The 22,641-nt window shown below is 41.9% G+C and overlaps 1 protein-coding gene across 2 annotated transcripts in view; it reads left to right on the top strand.

The window, feature by feature from the left end:
- Positions 1-11,082, top strand: part of LMBRD2 (LMBR1 domain containing 2) — a 50,365-nt gene extending 39,283 nt beyond the window's left edge. For both annotated transcript variants that reach the window (XM_053295285.1, XM_053295287.1), the window contains 3 exons: positions 869-974; positions 5,083-5,215; positions 7,456-11,082. In XM_053295285.1, coding sequence (XP_053151260.1) covers positions 869-974; positions 5,083-5,215; positions 7,456-7,516 — 300 coding nt within the window. In that variant the 3' untranslated portion in view covers positions 7,517-11,082. The remainder of the gene's footprint in view (positions 1-868; positions 975-5,082; positions 5,216-7,455) is intronic.
- Positions 11,083-22,641: the final 11,559 nt, after the last annotated feature.

Raw genomic sequence — 22,641 nt, 5'->3', positions numbered from 1 at the left:
TCAGCTGAAAATGTATCCCATAGAGTTCATCTCCGGCTGATTTAAGTCAGAAAGGTTTGCCAGTGTGTTCAGTGGCAATAAATTAGAACTAATAAAAATTAACAGGCAGCTCTACCATGTTCTCTTATGCCAGCTAGTCCTTCCATTTATTGTTCCATTAAATTGTGGTGAGCATTCTTGAGGTCTACATTTTTCACAAGAGTTTTTTTAAAATTTATTTAAAAACACCAGCCCATCGGAGAGAATGCTGTCAAATTGTCAAGGTCCTGGTTATTACTTTTAAAGCCCTGAATGGCATAAATCCACGTTACTTTAGAGAGCACTGCCTTCTGCATGATCCCCACCACACATTAAGGTCATCTGTAGAGGTCTGCCTCCAACTGCCACCGGTTCATCCAGTTGTGACTCCAGATCTGTCTGTCTTTGTAGCTGCTGCTATGCTATGGAATGCGCTTGTAGAAATCCGAGGCTCAACATTTATACAGTATAGTGATTTATTTGTTTTACTAGTTTTGTTTTTAATTTTATGCTGTTTTTATTGTTGGAAGCCACTCTGAGCAGTATTACACTGGAGGAGTGGTATATCAATATTTTAAATAAATACATAATTTATTTATAATAATACTTAATACTGGTCTTCAAGACAGCTCTTAAGACTCATGTTTTTCAGACTGGCATGTCATGGTTTTTAGATTTTTATATAATTGATTACTACGTTTTTGTTTTTGTTTGTGGTAAACCTATTGGAACTATTAAGATGGGGCAGTATAAAATATAATAATTAATTATAATACTTTAATATTAGATATGCAAGAGGCCTTTCTTTAACTTGCAGATTATACATGTGTTTGTTTATGTGTTTGATCAGGAATGGAAAGAACGATATGGAAACCACCGTGAAGATTCTGCTAGAAACAGAAATGTTCAAGCAGAGCAAAAGGAATCGAGCTTTACAGAGACTAATACAAATAGATGTAAGAGTTTGTTTTTTCTTTCTGCCTTGGTTATTGGCTAAACAATAATAATTGCTGTTATAACACTTGTCTTTGTTTCAGCTTTAGATACTTTCAGCCATTAAGCCTATTAATCCAAAATTGAGAACCTCATTGAGAGTTAAGATGCTTTATATTTTTATTCGGATGGAAGTTGCAAGTTAAGGTGCCCATCTTAATTTCCACGCCATATAAGCTGTAAAGACTTTATACAGTCTTTTATATGGTGGTGGCTTTAGAAATGAGACTCCATGCACTTTGCCTTGATCAGAGATGCATAAGACAGAAATTCATCAGGGGCATCTTTAGGAAGTGATTAGGGAAATTGCACCTGTTAAATGTCCACCTGGATGCATCCCTCTCCTGGGTGTTTTCCAGATTACAGAATGCAACATACTTGCAGCATATCCTCTAAGTTCCCCTCCAGATTGCCTGTGTTTCCACATTGGTGTCGCTGCGTTGTCAGCCATTCACATTTCCCATGCCTTGATTTGAACTTCATGATACGTTTTTGTCCTACAGTGTTAAAAATGTGCTGCAGGAAGTAGCTGTATTTTTCCATTGTAGGGAGCCTTTCCCCGCATTTTATGCATTGTAGCATTTTGCAGTATGGACAGTTCTTGCTTCCTCTGCCGCAGGGAGAGTAAACAGGCAGGGAGAACTCTCAGCTTTCTCCTCCTTTCCTCCCCACAAACCCCAAACCACACACCTTTCTCCTCCTCCACTTTCTTCCAACAAAAATTGAGTGTCAAGCTGAGCAGATTTCTGAATCCAACCCTTTCTCATGCACTTTTTACTGAAGAGGAAACCCATTGAACTAAATTATTTACTTCTGTGCAATCCCACTTGCTTAAGAGCCTCCCCATCTCTTACAACTTTTAAAAAGGCAGTCAAGACACATTTGTTCACCCAGGCTTTTAATTAGATACTGTTTGGATTGTTTGGTGATTTTTAATACTTTAAACATTTTGAATTTTAAATTGTTGTAATGTGTTAATCTTTTTTATTTGTTTTTATACTTTTGTTGTAAACCACCCAGAGACTTGCGTTTTGGGTGGTAGATGTTAGATAACGAAATAAATAATAAATACCACAAGGCAAAGGTTAGAGAGGGAGAATAGTCACTTACTTAAAAGGAAGCCCATTGAACTGAATCATGATTCATTTACTTCTGTGCAATCCCATAGCACTCACTGGAGGAGCTCTTGCCTCCCATCCGCCTCTTCTCTCCTATTTATAATTATTTATTTCTCTGGAGGCATGCCACTGCCATCCTGCCTCCTCAGGAGATGACCAGCAGGGGCGCTGAGGGGCTGCTAGCTGCCACCACCATGGAAGAGAGTGCCCCCCCCTGCCGTGACAGTTCCTCCCTTCCCCCACCTTCCAGGCTCGCCACAGGGTTCCCTTTCACTCACAACTCCATTGGCCCAAAGGGAGCAGCAGGAGGGGCAGCTAAATGTGTTTCAATGAGAACATGGACATTCCTGCCTGGAAAATACATTTCAGCAGACGAAAAAGATGAATGGGCACCAGCTTACAACGGAGCATTAAACAATCCTTTTCTCTTGTTTTGAAACTGTTGCACTATTCCATCACAGTTTGCAACACATTAACCGTTGCAAATCTTGTAGTCTGGAAAACGCCCAGCCCAATGTCAAACTGAAAGACCATAGGCTGAAACTTTGCGAATGGACTACAAAATCATTTAAATACCACTTTCTCAGTGTGAAAGTACGTTGCCAACTCTTTAAACCCTGGTTCAAAAGAGAAAAACCTATCCAAGCCATTTTTCAATGGATCTTCACCAAATTTGCAGATTTCACCAAATCTCTACCAAATTTCACCTAGTGAGTGTATGCTTATGGCCAGGCAGATTGGACAAATTTGATTTTATAAGCAATAGAATTATTGCTGGTTCTATGCTGGTGCTGGCCATATCCATCCCCAGCACAGGATCCCTCCAGTGGCTGTTACTGGCGTCTACCTTAGGTTTCTTTTTATATTGTGGCCTTTGGGGACAGGGGACCATTTTATTTATGTATTATTTATTTTTCTATGTAAACCGCTTTGAGAATTCTGTTGAAGAATGGTATATAAATATTCGTAGTAGTAGAATGTTCAGGGCTTATAATGGTGAAATGTTGAAACTCCATCTTATCTATACTAGCCCGACTGTGCCAGTATAATCTCTGGATTGCAGCTGGTTCTCATATTTTGATTCCAGCCTTTCAATTATGCAATTACACCTACATATTAGAGAAACTTATTCCTTGCCCTTCTGTTTAATAAAAGCTCAAGGCAACTTGCATAACTAGAGTTAAGCCTAAATTGGTCGCAGTAGTTTTCAGTGACAATTATACATGAATAATGGTGTGCAGGATCACATCTCCAATTTGAAAATAATTACTAAAACTTTTATGAACCACCACCAGTGGACATGTGTTGATTTCCAAATATATTTTCCATTCCAGTTTGGTAAAAATGCTTTATTTAACCCCTTCAGCTATTGCTCAAGACTTTGGAAACTATGATGGACACTGGAAGATGGATTAATTTCTGGCTTAGACTTTACAGTCCAACCCATAAGCCATGCATGAGCTGAGGGGCTTGTCAGGGAGACCCACTTCTAAAAGCTGGAGCCAGCATGTGCTGCTTTAGATTGAAGCCCATATTATGTAACTACAGAGTACAGAGAGAACAAAAAATTGGTATATGAGGTGGCAGTGTGCCACATTGGGGCAGAAATGTAATGCATTTAAGTCCTGAATAGTGACGTTGAATATTGTATCAAATGACACTCATTAAAAAGATCAAAGATGGTGGAGTCACTGGAGAGTTTCTCCACTGCAGTTGACTTTTTGCAACCTTGCAATAGTGATTGATGTGGAACTAGGCTGTAAGTCGTCCGATATGTGTTTTTGAAGTTTGAGTCAAATTTCATTAAGTAAAACACTAAGTGAAGTGGCCAAAAGGTTCTCTGCCTAATTCCAAACCAGAGTCCATTCCATTAGACAAAGAACTTCTCAGCCATACCTTGTAGTTCTTCATGCATCTCAACTAATTTTTTAACCCTGACAACTCTATTTTGATTGCATTATTATTTTCTTTTTCTAAGGCAGAATTGGGCATTACTCCCCCCCGCCCCCGCATGGAAGAATATTCATGGGAAAATGTAGTGTCCACTCCTCACAAATTCCCTGCAAAATCTATTTAACATTTTCCTTGAATGTTCCTCCATGCATATTTCCTCATGAAAAAAGCATGTTATATTGAAATGTATGGCTGTTGGTCTATTGGCAGGTTCAGACAACCAAATAAACAATGGTTTATTTGTTCTTAAATGTGACCTGAGGCCTCTCACCTTATCTCCTCAGTATTGTCACTGAGATGTAACATTGATATTTATTTATCAATCATATTTTCATATCATGGTTTACTTAAACCACAGCTCTGTGGCTCATTCAAACCCAGATCCCTGGTTTAATTGTTGTTAACAGACAATGACTAAATGAGCATTTGAAACAGAGATTGAACTCTAGTTTCGAAAGACAAACTTCAAAATGACCTCTTTCCATTTTTTCCAAAAGCATGCTTCTTTACTCTTGGTTTGTTAACCGCAGCTAAAACACAGCTCTAGATCTGAATGAGTTGCAAAGCTGTGACTTAAACAACTCACCATGTCTACATTGTGTCTCAGCAATGGAGCCATGAAGATGGTGGGGAGGGAATGTACAGGCTTAGACCACATTCACAGTTAAATAAAACATGGTTTATTTGGTCATCTGAACTCACCCAATTTGTGATGGAGAAATTTTAACTGCCAGAATAGCACTTTGAAGATGCCAGTATGAGCATTGACTTATAATGGATTGAATCTAGAGTTGTGTGAGCAAAATGACATTACTGCTGCCTCCTCGCCATTGCAGCCTACTAAGGCCCCCCAAAAACCTTTACTGAGGATCATGGAATCCTCCAGAAATAAATGGAAGGGGGTGCTTGGAAAATGCATTATTTCAGATGATCTAGTCCTTGAAGGAAGTCTCTGAAATACTAATTTGTTTGTTTTGATTTTTTTTTTTAAATCTTTCAGCTGTAGCATCTAAATATACCAGGTCGAATGGGAGGAATGAAAGAGACAGAGTAGAGCTTCTCCAAGATGCAGAACCTCTGGACTTCAATGCTGACTCGATTAATGAAGATCCTCTTGACTCTGACTCAGGAAGGTGAGGACCATTCAGAAATTCTGAAAACAAATTTTGGCAAAAATTGGCAATAAATAAAAAGGGAGCACCTGTCTCTAAATTTATTACTCTTTTCTTTTGGTCACCATGATTGAATTCCCATAGGTTGGCCTACTGCATAAAGGAAAAGATCTGTATGTAATTGTAAGCTCATGTGAGAAGCCTTGCACCATCACATCATCAGTGATCAGTTAAAGCCTCTTCACTATAATCTGAGACCATTTCCAAACTGGGTCCCTTTCATTGTCACCAGGCCCCCTCCCGCATGCTTAATGTGTGCATGTATAGAAAGCAAGAAGCTTACTTTTAAAATTTAAATTGTGGTGTTAGATTGTGCACTTTTGGTTACCAAACATCTGCAGCATTTTCCCACTACCATACACACTTCTGCCAAGACTTTGATGTGGTTTTCAGTGTCCCCGGGTTCTCTGGACATTATTGGTGGTCACTTTTAAAAAATCACTGTGAGCTTCTGCTGCATTAGCGCCATTTAATGACTTGGCTGCAATCTTATGCACGCTTTCCCAGGACTAAGCCTCACTGAACTTTATTTCTGAGTAAACATACATATATTGTGCTGTTGAAGCCACAACTTCCTCCCTTTTTATTTATTTATTTATTTTTAAATGAAATGTTAAATTGCTGCTCTTTTGATTACTGTGGTGTGGGGGATAGGTAATATGCACACATACTACTAATACTACACACACACACTCTCTCTCTCTAGTATGTTAAAAAAAATTAAATGCTTGTGGAGGAAACACAATAGGGGAATGGAGGAGGTGGTAGATTGTTAGATGTTGTAGCCTGAGGAGGAGGGCATAGAGGCATCAGCTGTTGCTATTCCAGGCTGTCCTTGCTTCCTCCTTAATGCTTCATCCAAAGGCTATAATGGGAAGTCACCAAAATGCAAATAGCTATTGTCAGAATGGGATGAAAATAGCATGCATGGAAGACTCCTGTGAGACCATTATACCATCCAAACTTCAGACACATAGCGCAGTGGTTTCTGTGCATGCACACTTTGAAGTTTTGAGGCATGACTTTTTGCCACTTAGATCACTGTGATCTGACCAGCCAGAAAATTAACATTTCTGATACCCTTTTGATACAGTTTTGAGTGGCTCCTGGTTCTCTGCAACATTAAATAAAGAGGAGCAACAATCATTTGGAGGAGCACAGTCAGAGAGCGGGGTGAAGCTGAGGAGGAGAGAAAGGCTTCTTTCCCTAAAGGCTAGTTTTTAAAAAGTGAACACCACGGGAAGAATAAAACTCTGCATGAAGTCAATAAAAATTAAAAAGGGGATGGAATGACTGTAATATTGATCAAACTGGCCTTGGTTCCTCGGGGGCCCCATTGCTTGTTTCCCTCGTTTAGCAGAACTGTGTGTCCCCTCCTGCCCTCTGCTCCTTGTTGTGTTATCTCTTCACTGTTCCATAAGAGAACCCATCTGCTTTCCCTATAACTGCTACATTTACTCAGGAACCTTTAGTGAGGGACTTTGTCACAACGCTTGTTAGAATTCCAATTGCAGATCTCTTGCAGTTTTTCTTATAACTAGCCGACCCCTGTGCAGAGCATCTGTGCGCTTTTGGGGCCGGCTACCTCTCCCCCCCACACACACCTGTCCCAGTCTCCGGCCGGGTCCAGGCTGCTGGGCCAAGGTGCCGCCATGGCAGCCGGGCCCGCCGCCGCCTCGCCTCAGCGGTTGCCTGACCGGCCAATTCTCCTGGGTGCGCCTCAGCCAATTAGGCGCCTCCGCCACCCAGCCAATCAGCTGGGTGCCAGGACGCACATTCCAAGGCACACCCAGGAGAATTAATATAATAGATATAATAGACTAGTCGACCCCGCACAGAGCATCTGTGCGCTTTTGGGGGCCGGTGGTTACCTCTTCCCCCCCACCTTCTGCCCCAGTCTCTACTTCCAGGCCCAGATGCCTCTCCTCCGCACCGCCACTTCTTCCCCCCACTTTCTCCCCGCCCCCCTTCGTGGGCCTTGCCTCCGCTGCCTCTGGCCTCTGCAGCCAGGCCTACTGCTGCCACGGCGACCAATCCTCCTGGGTGCGCCTCAGCCAATCAGGCCCTCCACCACCCAGCCAATCAGCTGGGTGCTGGGACGCACATTCCATGGCACACCCAGGAGAATTAATATAATAGAAGTTACATGACTTGCATTTTTTAAAATTTAAGTTCTACATATAGCTTTTTGTACCATGCAGGTATCAACCCGGTGGAAGATACTTATCAATGTCACGAAGCAGAATATTTGATGATGTCTAAACCTTCAGAAGGTCTCGTGTCTGCTGCTTTGGGGAATGCTCTCTCAGAAACGCATCCTACAACCAAAACAACCTCATTTTACCAAAAGAAAAAAGAAAAAAAGTGGGAAATAAGGAACTTTATTTCTTAGAAATGCACTTTGTATAATTAGTTGCCCAATTTATGATGGGCCAGAGCATTGGTTTCTGAAACTGGGACCACCTCAGCAGTGCCTTTCCCTCTCCCCAGAAGGGAGCTGGGCAAGAAGGGATTGGGGGTGGGGAGGGGATGCTATGAGAAGAGCTTGGGAGGGGGCAAAGAGCCTGGGTCTTGCCTTTGGGGTGGGTCTTACCGTGGGTGTCATCTGTCCTGAATTAGAAATCTCTCTTGAAAAGATTTAGAAGGCTCTTAGAACTCACATGTTGGCAGTGATTACTAGATAAAGGTGTGTGATTTTTGTATTTTGCAGTTGAATCAGAGACCTAAATCTGTTAAAAATTTAATGTAGATTCCATTTTAAATGTAGGGCTCAAGCTGAACTGGAATTTGTACACTTTGGAAATGATTTGGGTTTTCTTTTCTTTTTTGGAGGATTTTAAAGATATTCAAGTATCTAATGCAGTCAGGTTATCCTAAGTACTGTTCATTGGCTTATTGTAGCTTGATGCAACTGTATGTGCAACATTTTATTTAAATCTTGGACGTGATTGGAAAAACTAGTCAGGTCATAGACTGCCGATAACTGGTCTCCAACTCAAGTTCCTGGAAGAGTTGGAGGGATTTAAGAACAAACCTTTACAAAATAACTGTGTCATCTATGGTGCCTGCACATCCATCACCAGAACCGAGAATGATTTCTGTCAGCATTATAGGCATATGGACAGTGTTAACATGCATGATAGCAAAGACCCAATATAATCTTAACTGTTCACTGGCGCTGATTTATATTTCTGTATACTAGCACATGCTCTATGATGAGAGAAAATACACCACAGATATTTCTTTTAAGACTAGATATAATAGCTGCTGCAGCAAAATTATTTCAGCTAAACCACACTAGGTGGCGCTCTGTGTGCAAAGTTTTAATCTTCGCATCTTACAAGTTCATTACTTGAAAGATATTCACACACCACTTGCAATGTGTGAAACTGCCCTCTCTTTTTTAGGGGGGGGGGGATTATGTTCCTTATTGGTAAATGACAGAGGAGATATAATCATTGCCTTACACAAGGTATCTGTGTCTTTATATTTGCACTTCTGACACTATGCTTGCTCTTTCAAAGAGATGCTGTTCCAAGAAATGTCAGTCAGCAAACTTAATTGTATGTAAGTGGCTTCATCAGTGCTAGTTGGAAATGTATACACTGTAGATCAGGCCAGATGAAATCAAAATCAAATGTGGTGTGATTTTTGAGGAAAGCGTGCATTATCACTGAAGTTAGCATTGTTTGCTTATCTTTTCTCAAACCAAGGCTAGCCATTAGTCACAATCATTCAGTGCAGTGCTGTGAGGGGCTTTAATATATACGTTGTCCTAACTGTGTGTTTCATATATGAGGAGAGCCTGTTTCTTATTACAAGACTTGTGGGTGTCTTAAGAAAACAAATTATACTAATGCATTGTATACTCAATAGTAAGGTTGCAATCCTGCGCACAGGCTGTTTAGTGTTGATTTCAATAGGATTTGAGCAGCCTCACTGCATGTAGGATTAGAGCTTTAGGGTTCAACTAGGTGTTGTGTCCGATATGGAGCTGCCACTGCTTGTCTCTGTTCCCTCCCCCTACCCCTTTATCTCCCCTTATATTGTCTAGGTAAACCATGGGTGGTGTGACATCATCATTCTGGGCATGGCTCCACCCTGCCTCGCATCATTGACTGATGATTGTCAGGATTGAGCAATGCACCACACAGTGATGTCGTCATGCATTGTGTTCACCTAGATATTGCAAGGAAGAGGAGGAAGCAAAGAGACATGGAGTTGTGGGAGCTCAGGGTCTCTTGTAATATCTGGTTAAGCCCTTGGCCTTCGTCTTGGGGAAAAAAATCAGTGTTGATGTGATTTTCAGTAGCTTCAGTGAAGTGGCATTTAAGTAATGCATATGTTGAAAGTTAGTGGCAACTGGAAGCATGTTATGTCACTGTTTTTATAATGGTTTGTGAGATTGCTTTCATGGATGTTGGAATTCAAATCCTATACCATATAACTTATACAGGTTGTTAAATAAATGTAATGGGCTACTGCTGAATCTCAGTGCATGCACTTCTTGGAAAATCAATTGGAACCTTCTATATATCCTAAGCGATATAACCCCTTAAAGATAGCACAGAATTTTGCTTCTGTCAAGCTGTTAATACCTGTTGAAAGTATTGATATTTTTCTAATCAAACGTAGAGCGAACTAGGAAGCCTGTGGACTAGCACACATTTTTGTAATATTATATCCCTGCTCCAGAAAATCATCTGCTATCACAGGGAGATCTAGACTTGCCATTTCTATTCCTTAAAGGTAAGAAAATTTACTGGAGAAACATCTCAAAGAGCTATTGGTTCTCCTATGGGCTTCTAAAACCCTATAGGAAAATCTTATTACTGTTTTTAATAGCTTTTGTCCGATATAAAAAACCAGCCCGTGGTGAGACTTCTGAAAACTCACCAAGAGTTTGGTTCAGCTGTTGTTAGCTTGAATTCTGGATTGCAGGCAAGCAGCTTGCCCCTCCCTTTATGGAAGATTTAAGCAGAGACACCCAAGTACAGGATCCTATGGGGTGACCTTCAGTGCAGGAGGTGGTACACTGACATTACCACAACACAAGGCACTGCACCTCATTGAAGCTGCCTTTGAGGAAAAAGTGTTTGTGTTCATCTCCTAAAGTGGCACCATATCTAAGGAATTGGGTAATTTTCAAGTGAGGCAGGCTGCTTGCCTGTGAATGTGTATAGAATTGCAGACTTAAAACTGTACAATGCTAATGCTAATAGGATTTCTGTTTCTTACTCCTTGTAGTCTGTTATGGCTCTTCAAGCCAAAACCAAAGTACTGAGACAACATTTTTGCTTTTGCATAGAACTCCCTACACAGTGGTCAGTGCAGTGCACTGCAAAAGCAGAATGTTGCTTTTCAAGTCCTTGTCAGTTTTAAAAACGTTAGTGGTACTTCAATGCCGCTCTGCTGAGATTCTATAGTGGTGTACATATTTGTTATGCTGACCAATTTTGTTGAATTTGCTAGAATTATCTGGTATCTAACTTATGTTTTGTTTTTAAGGATTTTAGATTTCCCCTTTCAACACAAATCTGTGAACACTGTACAGTTTTCTCAACAGCTGTACAATTTCCTCAACAGCTACAATCATGCAAAATCTTGTCTTTCGTCATTGATTACTTTCCTTATGAATGCTTCATGTTGCTTTCATATTGGGAACAAAACAATTGTTTTGTAAACAGCATTGGAGTCCGGCAAAATGAACAGTGAGATGTATATTTGCTGCCAGTATATAATTTATTTCTATCTTAACAAGGGATGTATGCATTAATGATGAATAAAATATGTATATTATTGGAATTACAATGAACTTTTACACCATGCTTCTCTGGTTTTTAGTGTTTGTTTTAGAACTGTGAAATGCCAGAAAGGTTACCAACTCAATAAATAGCATATGCAGTTTCAGATACTACGAGAGGGGTATTTTGGATAAGTTTTTCCCCAAGTTAGCTGTACTAACAAATTGTTTCAAAAACAAACGAGTAAAGTAACCACTATTTTTTCCCCAAGTAGTTTTAACTTGCCTTTCTCAATCTGTTGAAAACTAGTTAGTATAAATACAGCTCAAGGCTACCTGTGTTGCTGATGGTCAAGGCCTACCTATTTTAAAATGAATAGCTGCTTTATAGATCATATTTTCTGGATCTGAAGTACAGTTGCCAATACTTCCCTTGCATATTAATACACCACATGGTGTTTCTGTTGAGGACCAGTTGAGGAAACTTTATTTCTATATAACTTGAAGTACCAGGAAGCTTCTTATTTATTTATTTAACATATTTCTATACTGCCCAAAACTTGCGTCTCTTATAAATGAAGACCCATGTACTTCATACTACTGAAGAATTCACAGGGGTGAAGAAATGTTTGTTTTATTTATCATATTTTTATATCGCCTGATATGTACATCTCTAGGCAGTGTACAAAATACCTATTTAAAAATCAACACAGATTAAAATATGAGACACAATAAAAACAATAGTATAAAACAGTTATTAAAACAAATTACTAAAATTACTTAAATTCTAATTAAAAGCTTGCTAGAACGAGAGTCTTGAGGGTCTTCCTGAAAACAAATAGATAAGATGCTCTTATTTCAGCAGGGAGCATATTCCAAAGCCCTGGGGCAGTCACAGAGAAAGCCTGCTCCTGGGTTGCCTCCAAAGGAGCTGGTGGCAACCATATTTATTTATTTACTTACTTACTTATTTGATTGATATACCGATATACCGCCCTTCCAAAATGGCTCAGGGCGGTTTACAATTAAAACAAACCACTAAAACAGTAAAGAGCTAAAACAAATTAAAAACAATATAACAACAATTAACAATTTAAAACAACAATTAAACAATTGCAGTGATTAAAACCCCCGAAATCGGGTTAAAATATTAAAACCGATTTTAAAACCCTGGAAAGCAAGGCCAAACAAATACGTTTTAAGGGCTCTCCTGAAGGCTAATAGAGAATTCAAACTGCGGATTTCCGCAGGGGCTGCCCTGGAGCAGCTATAGAGAAGGCCCACCTCTGAGTTGCCACCAGACGAGCTGGTGGTAACTGGAGACGAACCTCCTCAGATGACCTTAATGTGTGGTGGAGATCACGCAGAAAAAGGCCCTCTCTGAGGTAACTTGGGCCTAAGCTGTTCAGGGCTTTAAAGGTAATAACCAGCACTTTGTATTTTGCCTGGAAACATATCGGCAAGCCAGTGCAATTGTTTCAAAATAGGCGTAATATGGTCTGTCTGGGTTACCCCAGAGACCAATCTGGCATAACCAGACCTCTCCAGAAGATCACAACAGGCAGCAGGGTTCATGACAAAGGGAGGTGCTCTCTTAAATAGCCTGTACCCAAGCTGTTCAAATGTTGGCTCAGTTTATCAACCAGACAAAATTTTTTTTACTTGTCAGATGGTTCCTCAAGCTATGTTGGTTCTTATCAGGCCTTTTTCCCACTCGTCACAGACTAGTAGACTAGTGGATTTCCTCACCCCTGAAAATCCATAACTGAATGTCATTTACAAATTGAATGTCATCAGGCTTACAAGTTGAGGAGCTTTTCATGTTATAATAATACACATACAGGGCAACATTCCGATGTATTTAGTCATGACTAAGTTCCACGGAAATTAATGGGACTTAAGTTAGCCTTAACTAAATTGTTTCATTCATTTCATTGAAACCTAATCATGACTAATCTAGATGTGGCCCACTGTTACTTGATCTTTCACTATCAATACTTAGAGCTAAGGTGTATTTAATATTAGGAGTCTCATTTATGGACTTTATTACTTTCATGTTGTTTTTCCATTGATTTGACCATTACAGTCCATAATCGAATTTATTTTAACCATTTTGATGCTCATTTTCTCTCCAGAATTGCTTTAAGAATGTCATTAAAATATGAAGAATCTCTTATAGATACCTGCCTATAATACTGATATTTTTATAAAAGCTACCCTCCCCTCTGTGCTCTGACCATTGCTTTTCAGCAGTATTCTAGTAGCCCTGTCTGTGCCTCAAACGGACTAAACTGGAAAGAACTACAGCTTCATCATAATTCCTTCTCTTTTTGTATTGGCCAATTATGCCTTGATATACCCATTCCCAACTTGGTTCTTACACTGATGAAATAGTATTTACTGTAGTGCACTGAATTTGTTTCACTTACGATTTGTTCATATACTTCAGTGTTACATAAGCTACCCCATGGTAAGGGAACTGGATACTGAATCCACTGATGCCTTGGAATGTGCTAATGATGAGAGTTCTGCTATGCTGTTGCATACTTGCTACTTTTAGCACATGGACCCTTACCAGCATTCACCCATTACATGCCTGTCAGTCAAGAGAAACAAAGACACCACAGGGCAGTATACCTTTTGCCATAGTGTGCAGTAGGGGTATGCATGAACAGTTCAACATCGAACCAATCTGCAACGAACTGGGGTGATTCAGACCGTGAACCAAACCAGCCTCCAGGAGTGGCAGGCCAGTCCACAACCAAACTGAGCCTGGTCCGTTACCGATGTGTTTGGCCCACTTCCAGGGGCTATGCTTGTTCAAAGGGTTATGTTTTCCTTTACAAGAAATGAGGAATCCTGCCTTGAAAAGCCTTCTAAAGGAGGGTTGGGGGGCGGTGAGAGGGCACCTTTAAAAGTGCTTACTGAGTCTGGTAGCGGTGGGAGTGGCCGCTGCCACATTCATTATGCACCTACTTTTAAAGGTGCCCTCTCACTGCCATTCCAGCTGCCCTTAGATGACTTTTCAAGGCAGGATTTGCTTGTAAAGGGGAATCCTCACTAGATTCCCCTTTACAAGCATAGCTCCAGGGGCTGGCCAGTTGGTTCAATCAAGCCCGTTCATGGAGCCAGGAGAGGTCTATCAATGGCTACTAGTCAGAGGGCTATAGGCCACCTCCAGCCTCAGAGACAGGATGCCTCTGAATACCAGTTGCAGGGGAGTACCAGCAGGAAAGAGGGTATGCCCTCAACTCCTGCCTGTTGGCTTCCAGCGCCATCTGGTGGGCCACTGTGTGAAACAGGATGCTGGACTAGATGGGCCTTGGGCCTGATCCAGCAGGGCTGTTCTTATGTTCTTATGAACCACAAAAATATGTCCACACCCCTAGTGTGTAGTTCCCTCTATTGGTATTAGAGCAATTTTGTGTTTCTCCAGTTAGTTGCACTTCAAAAATCAACCCAAAACCAAATGGCAATGGGTCCTGTCTTGCTTTTTTCCAACATTTGTTTGCATATTTCATTTTCCTGGGATGGGCCAAAAGAAGATTTGGTAATAAACTTCTATAAAGTTGAACTGTTAAAACACCTTAGTACATGCTTCTTGGAAATGAGCTGAGAGTGTTGCTGCGTGTGGATAGATGACCTTCCTCTGCCTTTTATCACTTTAGTGCAGGTGTGCATAATATATTTTTTCTTAGTTTGGTACTCACAGAATGGCAAACGTATTCTATTAATTATTGCTGTACTGATTTTTTTTGTACATTTGAGCAAAGAATAAAGTTTGCATGAAACTATAATTCCTACTATACAGTTTCATTTGTCGTCATTGCTGTCTTTTCTCAGATGGATACTAGTGTTATGCACATAAGCATTTCTATTGTGCTCTTGAATATTCAGAATGCATCACATGGGTTTTGAACATAGGCAGCTGCCTTCTACTGAGTCAGACCATTGGTCCATCTAGCTCAGTATTGTCCACACACGGGCAGCAGCTTCTCCAAGATTACAGGCAGGACTCTCTCTCAGCCTGTAAGTATGCAGGAACTGTAAGTATGCAGATGGTCTTCCCAAAGCATCCCCATCCCCTAAGGGATCCTACAGTGCTCAAATGTCGACTCCCATTCAAATGTAAACCAGGGTGGACCCTGCTTAGCAAAGAGACAATTCATGCTTGCTACCACAAGACCTGTTCTCCTCCTAGAACAGTTTTAGACTAGACTAGACTTTACTCCTAGACTAGTTTTAGTCCTGTAAAGTACAAGATTGTATAGCACTTCTGAATACTTACACAAGTATTCCCTATTATCCTCATATTGCAGCTGGGGAGGTGATGCTGAGAGGGAGTGACTAGCTGAAGGCCAGCTAGTGAGTTAATGGCAGAGGTGAGATTTGAACTGGGGAAGTCTTGATTCACAGCTCAGTCTTAATCACTGAATTAAACTAGTTCTGACAGCAGATCTGTAGAAGCTTACTGCCACACTTCCTATATCTGGTCATACCATCAAGATTGCAATATTTCACCAATGTTATCAAGTATCCGAATATCAACCAGGAATAAGTGAGGTATATCCTGTGAACGCCAAGAACAACATTAAACACTGTGGTGGTGGGACCTGAATTTGATGAAAAGAGAACAATCTAGGTGTCAATGTAATGAGAGCACTGATCTCCATATCTGGGGGTCCACATTGGGATGAAAACCACCAACTTCTGTACGCTGATGGGATCTGAACTGTTGGTGACTGACCAGGAGAGGGATCTTAGGGACAGCTTAGGTGGACAGCTCGTTGAAAGTGTCGACTCAATGTGCGACAGCTGTGAAAAAGGCCAATTCCATGCTAGGGATCATTAGGAAGGGGCTTGAAAATCGGCTAATATTCGAATGCTCTTATACAAACCTATGGTGTGGCCACACCTGGAGTACTGCATACAATTCTGGTCACCACATCTTAAAAAGGACATTGTAGAACTGGAAAAGGTTCTACAGAACAAAGACTGGCAGGGTGGAGAGAACACATTCTGCAAACAGGAAGTGGAGCTCACCTCCAGCCCCGCGCCTTTCATCAGCTATGATATAAGCAATACTTGCTGGATGTTTGGCTGTTTCCATTGGCTTTTTTTTCTAGGAGTTTTTTTTAACCTTTCTATCAAGCTTATTAGAAGTGTTATTTGGAAGACCTTCAGTTTAGAGAAACAGAAACAAGACCTTCAGTTTAGAGAAACAGAAACAAGTATAATGCTCCCCTGCTGTGATCAGATTACCTATAAGAAAATGGTATGACGCACTTCTACTTTTCAAAGCAGTTTAAACCAGATACAAATAATACAAAGCAGATTGTATTATCAACTAAAACATGACATACTTGCCAAGGCTAAAACTCTCTGAGAAGTTTATCCATTCACTCTCCCTTTCGCCTATCATTGTAACTCTTGGCCAGTCAACCAAAAAAACCCTACTGAACTGGGTTACCTTTGATATTTATGAGATGTCTTACCAAAAATATAATTTAGAACGCATTTAAACAATACTGGCAGATATCCAGAGCAATAAACATCTGGCAGAGTGAGCAAATTAATGCTAGCACAAGGTTAGCTTCTCTCTCTTCATGTGTCTTCTCCAGTTGGGAGGTTGGCAGCCAGTAAAAGCCATAGATCACGGCCCATAGTGTCGTGGATATCTTCTGTGTCCATTTCTAGTCATTCTTTCAGGTCATCCACCCATCCCTTCCTCCTCATTCTTGATCTTTTTCTTGCTAGCTTTCCTTCTAGCGTTAGTTGTGGTATTTGATATTTGACTCCTATTAGGATACATCCACAATACTCCAGTTTGTGTCTTTTGATTATCTGTATTATTTGTATATTTTTGAAGTACTTCATTTGTTGTTCTGCTGGTCCTTTTTATCTTGAGTATTCTTCTGAGACATCACATCTTAAAGGCTTCCAGTGCTTTATGTGCTGCTTCCTTTATGGTCCAGGTTTCACATCCATACAGAAGAAGAGACCAGATGTAGCATTTCATCATTTTGATTCTGAGTTGCAAATCTAGTTTACTCTCTCAGAGGAAGATCTTCATTTGGTTAAATTTTGTTCTTGCTTGTCCTATGCAGCTTCAGATTTATTTTGTTTGGTTGCTTAGTTGTCCTAAAACTGGGGATTAGCAGAATTGTGAAATTGTGCTCTTGGCATTTCATCATTTTGATTCTGAGTTGCAAATCTAGTTTACTCTCTCAGAGGAAGATCTTCATTTGGTTAAATTTTGTTCTTGCTTGTCCTATGCAGCTTCAGATTTATTTTGTTTGGTTGCTTAGTTGTCCTAAAACTGGGGATTAGCAGAATTGTGAAATTGTGCTCTTGCACAGATGACCCATTAAGACAATAGGGCATGCTGCTGTTGCACAATTGTTGCACAAGTGTAAGCATACTTGTGTTCGTGCAAAACCGGTTTGGAATACAAGCTCCAGACTTTGCATAAATAGCTAATGCAACAGTTCTGAGCTAGTGGAACATCTTTCCACCAGCAGTTTGTTGCTCTGGAGCTTGGCCATCAGATGAAATTAGCACAGGCAGTAAACTAACATTCTTGGGGGGGAAACAAAAGGTAAAAGTTTGCTTCTTACATGGTCCATTTTGTGACATCCTTATATAACCCAATGAGGAAGATGAAAATGAACCCTGAATAATAAGCAAATAATTGGACATGGTTCTAATGCTCTTTAATTTTAATTTAGTAACTTACTGCGGATTAGAAAGCTGGCAAGACATGCTCCCCTGCAACTGGTATTCAGAGGCATCCTGCCTTTGAGGCTGGAGGTGGCCTATAGCCCTCAGACTAGTAGTCATTGATCGACCTCTCCTCCATGAAGTTATCCAAACCCCTCTTAAAGCCATCCAGGTTGTTGGCTGTCACCACATCCTGTGGCAGAGAATTCCACAAGTGGATTATGCGCTGTGTGAAAAAGTACCTCCGTTTGCTGGTCCTAAATTTCCTGGCAATCAATTTCATGGGATGACCCCTGGTTCTAGTGTTATGTGAGAGGGAGAAGAAATTCTCTCTATCCACTTTCTCCACACCATGCATAATTTTATAGACCTCTATCATGTCTGCCCACAGTCATCTTTTTTCTAAACTAAATAGCTCCAGGTGTTGTAGCCTTGCCTCATAAGCAGATGCATAATAGGAGGGGGCAGCCAGGGCATGTGCCCTGGGTACCACTGAGGGGGGGGGCGCAAAATGCCACTGATTACCCCACCCTCAAAATTCTAGTGATGATGAGCTGCTGCCATCGCGCCCCGCACCGCGGCATCTGACTCTCTCGCCAATGCTATCTCGGCTCCTCCGGGCGCCCCAATGGCCAGACGGACTCGCCTGCGTTTGCGCGCAACTCACTCTTGATCGCCTACAGCCCAGGTGCCGGCGCTGTGCCTGCACGAGTTGTCCTGACCACGTGACGTGCTGCCATGATTGACGTCACGTCACATGGTCAACTCAAGCCGCGCTGCCGCTGTGTGCACTGCACACTCGAGGCTGGCAAGAGAGCGTCATCTGCTGTGCTGCTCCTCCTGTGCTATGCTGTGCTTCGAACTGCTGCGCCTGTCTGCATGCCATGATTCTTATCAGCTTGTTGCTAGCTGCCTGCTGCTGCTATAATCTTTAATTTATCTCTCTCAAGTATGTGCAGAAAAAGGTAATCAGTCAGTTGCTTCACTTGGTTCCCCTTGTTTTATCATCACCACGTGTGCTGAGTCCAAGCTGCGGGCAGGTGCGGTGCAGCGGGCGGGCACAAACCCACTCCGATCCCCCCCACCTGATGGGAGTGTTGAAAAGACTCTTGTTTTGGATTGCATTTGTGTGTGTGTGTTATTTTTCTTTTTTAAGAAAAGTTTTATACCCCATGAGGTGGGGGGAGGGAGGGGATTGAGGAAATGGTTGGGTGAGCTGGCTTCTCTGGAGGGGTGTATTTTTTTGGGGGGGAGGTGGGGAGCAGCGGGTGACCTGAACCCTCCCCCTCCCTTTGCTAATGAAATTGCTGTCCAGTTCCACCCCCAGCCTCTCTCTGCCTTGCAATGAGCGTGGAGGGGCAAAGGAGGAAGTTTCAATTATATCATTTAGGGACTAGTCTGAACGGAGAATCGGGCAGTGGACGGGCGGTGGGTGCGCTCAACAATTCAAGGGAGCCCCCTCAGCCCCAGTGTGGCAGCCTTCCCTTAGCTGACGAGCAGAGCAGCCAGGCATATGCGCTGAGCTGGAGAGTTGCTTAAACTAACTCTCCCCATGCAGTTTCCGGGTCATGTGCCATCTCTCCTCCTCCTTCCTCCCCCCCCCCATGTGTGTGTTGAGCAGCTGCCTGATTTTTCACTTTGGTATCTCTGGATCCTGAAGGAATAAGAAAGGAGAACGAGCCCTGGCTTCACCAGAGGAGTGTGAAGAGGAGAGGAAGAGATTTTTTTTCTTCTCTGAGAAGATGACGCTGCTGCTGCTGCAGTTTCCTCAGGAAAGGGAATCAAGTTTCTTATTTTGAATTTTTTTTTTTGAGAAACTTCCACATACCATTCTGTGACAGTAGCTGATGGCATTTAGATAATGGAGTGTATAGAGAGAAGCTGTCTCCCCTTCATAGTCCAACAAGAGACTATGAGAGGAGAGCTGGTCTTGTGGTAGCAAGCATGACTTGTCCCCTTAGCTAAGCAGGGTCTGCCCTGGTTGCATCTGAATGGGAGACTTGATGTGTGAGCACTGCAAGATATTCCCCTCAGGGGATGAAGGAAGAGCTCTGGGAAGAGCAGAAGGTTTCAAGTTCCCTCCCTGGCTTCTCCAAGATAGGGCTGAGAGAGATTCCTGCCTGCAACCTTGGAGAAGCCGCTGCCAGTCTGTGAAGACAATACTGAGCTAGATAGACCAATGGTCTGACTCAGTATATGGCAGCTTCCTATGTTTCCTATGTCCTGTGTTTAAGAGGAGTGTGAAGCCCCTTTGGGGAAGATGCTGGGAAATGTTAACTGGCTGGAGTGAGTGATATATTGGTTGAGTGCAAACCAGTTTACATTTCTCCTCATTTATTCTGCGCTTAACTTGTAACCTTCTCTTCTCCCATAGTGTTCAAGTTCAAACGCCTTTCCTTTTGACAGTTCACTCTTTATCCTTACCCTAAAATATAAGACAGCCCTCAGTGATGAAATGATTAGCTGAAAATTTTATATGTCACCACAGTTACTGTTGTTAAAGGCTTTCTAAAACTCATCTATTATATATTTTGTCAAAAAGAAGACTGTGGGTCAGACTGTAGCAGTACAACATTTAGGATGAAGTTGAAAAACAAAAGCTTCCATTATAATGTGTTACGGATTGTTCCTGCTTGTAAAAGGATGGGGGGGGGGAGAACTTATGGAAAGTTTGGGCAAACAAAGGCAACCTAAAAACAGGTGGGGAAATCATGGGTTTTGGAGAAGACTTGGCATTGAAAATGACAAATGATGGCGACTCCGGTGATCCATTGGTTAGAGAGTGTCCCCTTTAATATTTTGTTCAGATATATCATTTTTTATTTTGGAAGAGTTGGCTCCTTAACAAGCGATCCTCATGACTAAAGAATACAAACACAATGCAGGAGTGCCTTTAAGCTAAGCCAGCAAGCTGTGTAGCCTAACCCTATACATGTTTACTCTGAAATAAATCCCATTTAGGTTGGATCAAAAGGTGTCTTGTGTGAGTGAAAAGATAGTTTTGCTTGCACAAGACCACCCACCCCCCTCGTTTCAGCCAATTGCACCTCCTGCTACAGATCCCTGCCCCCTATCTCATGCTATTTTGAGGGATTCTTTTACTTTCAATAACAGATTTTGAGGGGGCTAGGGTGGGTGGGTGTATAGGACTTCAATCTTTACATAATAAGCCTCGAGTTGCCACAGCACAGAGTTATGGGTTTGGATAGATAAGGAGTGGGTTGGGCCAGGAGGAAGAAGAGCAGGTTACACATGTGAAGGGTTGTTGTCCTACTGTATAAATGCATATTCAGCAGGCTAGTGAGTCTAACTAGCTCAGCATGAACTTTAAAACCAGACACAGCAAGGCACAAAGGATTTCTTTTCTCTATACATGATTTTCTTCCCTGCTGGGAAACATTATAGCTTGTAGTCCAAGTTAGTTTAGTTTAGTTAGTTTAGTTAACTCCTATACCATTTCTTTCCATTACCAGAATCATTGCACTTCATCTGTGCTTCTTGAGGTCCCAAAGTAACTACACATTATCTTAAGTGCATCCTTGATTCTGATGCCCTTAACTTTTGTTTACTAAATAGCAGCTATGTGGTATGGAGTAAGAATCTATCTTGGGTCTGTGGCAGGGAAAAGCCACAGTCCCAAAACAGATTTTTACTCCAAAAGCCCCCCACCCCATGCTTTGCAGATGGCAGTTCAAGAAGGAGAGGAGAGCTGGTCTTGTGGTAGCAAGCATGACTTGTCCCCTTAGCTAAGCAGCATCCATCCTGGTTGCATATGAATAGGAAAATACAAGTTTTCTGAAAGATATTTGTCAGATGTTTGGACGGCGGAGGAGGCGCAATTTCAGTGCTTGTACCATTTTCCCTAGTTACGCCTCTGCTCATAAGAAAGGTGCTCTAGGCCCCTGATTATTTTGCTTGCCCTCTTCTGCACCTTTTCCAGTTCTACAATGTCCTTGGCCTTTTTCACAGCTGGAATTGGCCATTTTCACAGCTGCCTCACATTGAGTCAACACTTTCAATGAGCTGTCCACCACGACCCCAAGATCCCTTTCCTGGTCAGTCACCGACAGCTCAGATCCCATCAATGTATACTTGAAGTTGGGGTTTTTTGTCCCAATGTGCATCACTTTACACTTGCCAACATTGAACCGCATTTGCCATTTTGTTGCCCACTCACCCAATTTGGAGAGATCCTTTTGGAGCTCCTCACAATCCATCTTAGATTTCACTACCTGGAAGAGTTTGGTATCATCTGAAAATTTGGCCTCCTTACTGCTTACTCCTACTTCTAGACCATTTATGAATGAAGCACCGTTCCCAGTACAGATCCCTGTGGGACCCCACTTCTTTCTTACCTCCATTGTGAAAACTCTCCATTTCCCCCTACCCTCTGTTTCCTGTCCTTCAACCAGTTAGCAATCCACACATGTACTTGTCCCCTTATCCCATGACTGCTAAGTTTTCTCAGGAGTCTGATGAGGAACTTTGTCAAAAGCTTTTTGGAAATCCAGGTATAGTATGTCAACTGGATCACCTTGGTCCATACACTTGTTTACATTCTCAAAGAACTCCAAAAGTTTCATGAGGCAAGATTTACCTTTGCAGGAGCCATGCTGGTTCTTTCCCAGTAGGGCCTGTTCTATGTGCTTTACAATTTTATCCTTGAGGATGCTTTCCATCAATTTGCCTGGAAGGACGTTAAGCTAACCAGCCTGTAATTTCCCGGATCGCCCTTGGATCCCTTTTTGAAAATCGATGGTACATCTGCTGCTTTCCAGTCCTCCCATACAGAGCCTGATTGCAGGGTGGAGAACCAAGCGCCTGGGCCTCACCTCTGTCTTTCACCAAGAAGAAGGCAGCAGGAACCCTAGTCAGGAGAACCACGTTGGGACAATGCACCGAGCCCCAAGGCAGGTTGCTCTGG

Source organism: Hemicordylus capensis, chromosome 2, assembly GCF_027244095.1.
Source record: "Hemicordylus capensis ecotype Gifberg chromosome 2, rHemCap1.1.pri, whole genome shotgun sequence".
NCBI classification, from domain to species: Eukaryota; Metazoa; Chordata; class Lepidosauria; order Squamata; family Cordylidae; genus Hemicordylus; species Hemicordylus capensis.
Note: the sequence above shows the minus strand (reverse complement) of the source record. Positions and strands in the feature narration are given on the sequence as shown.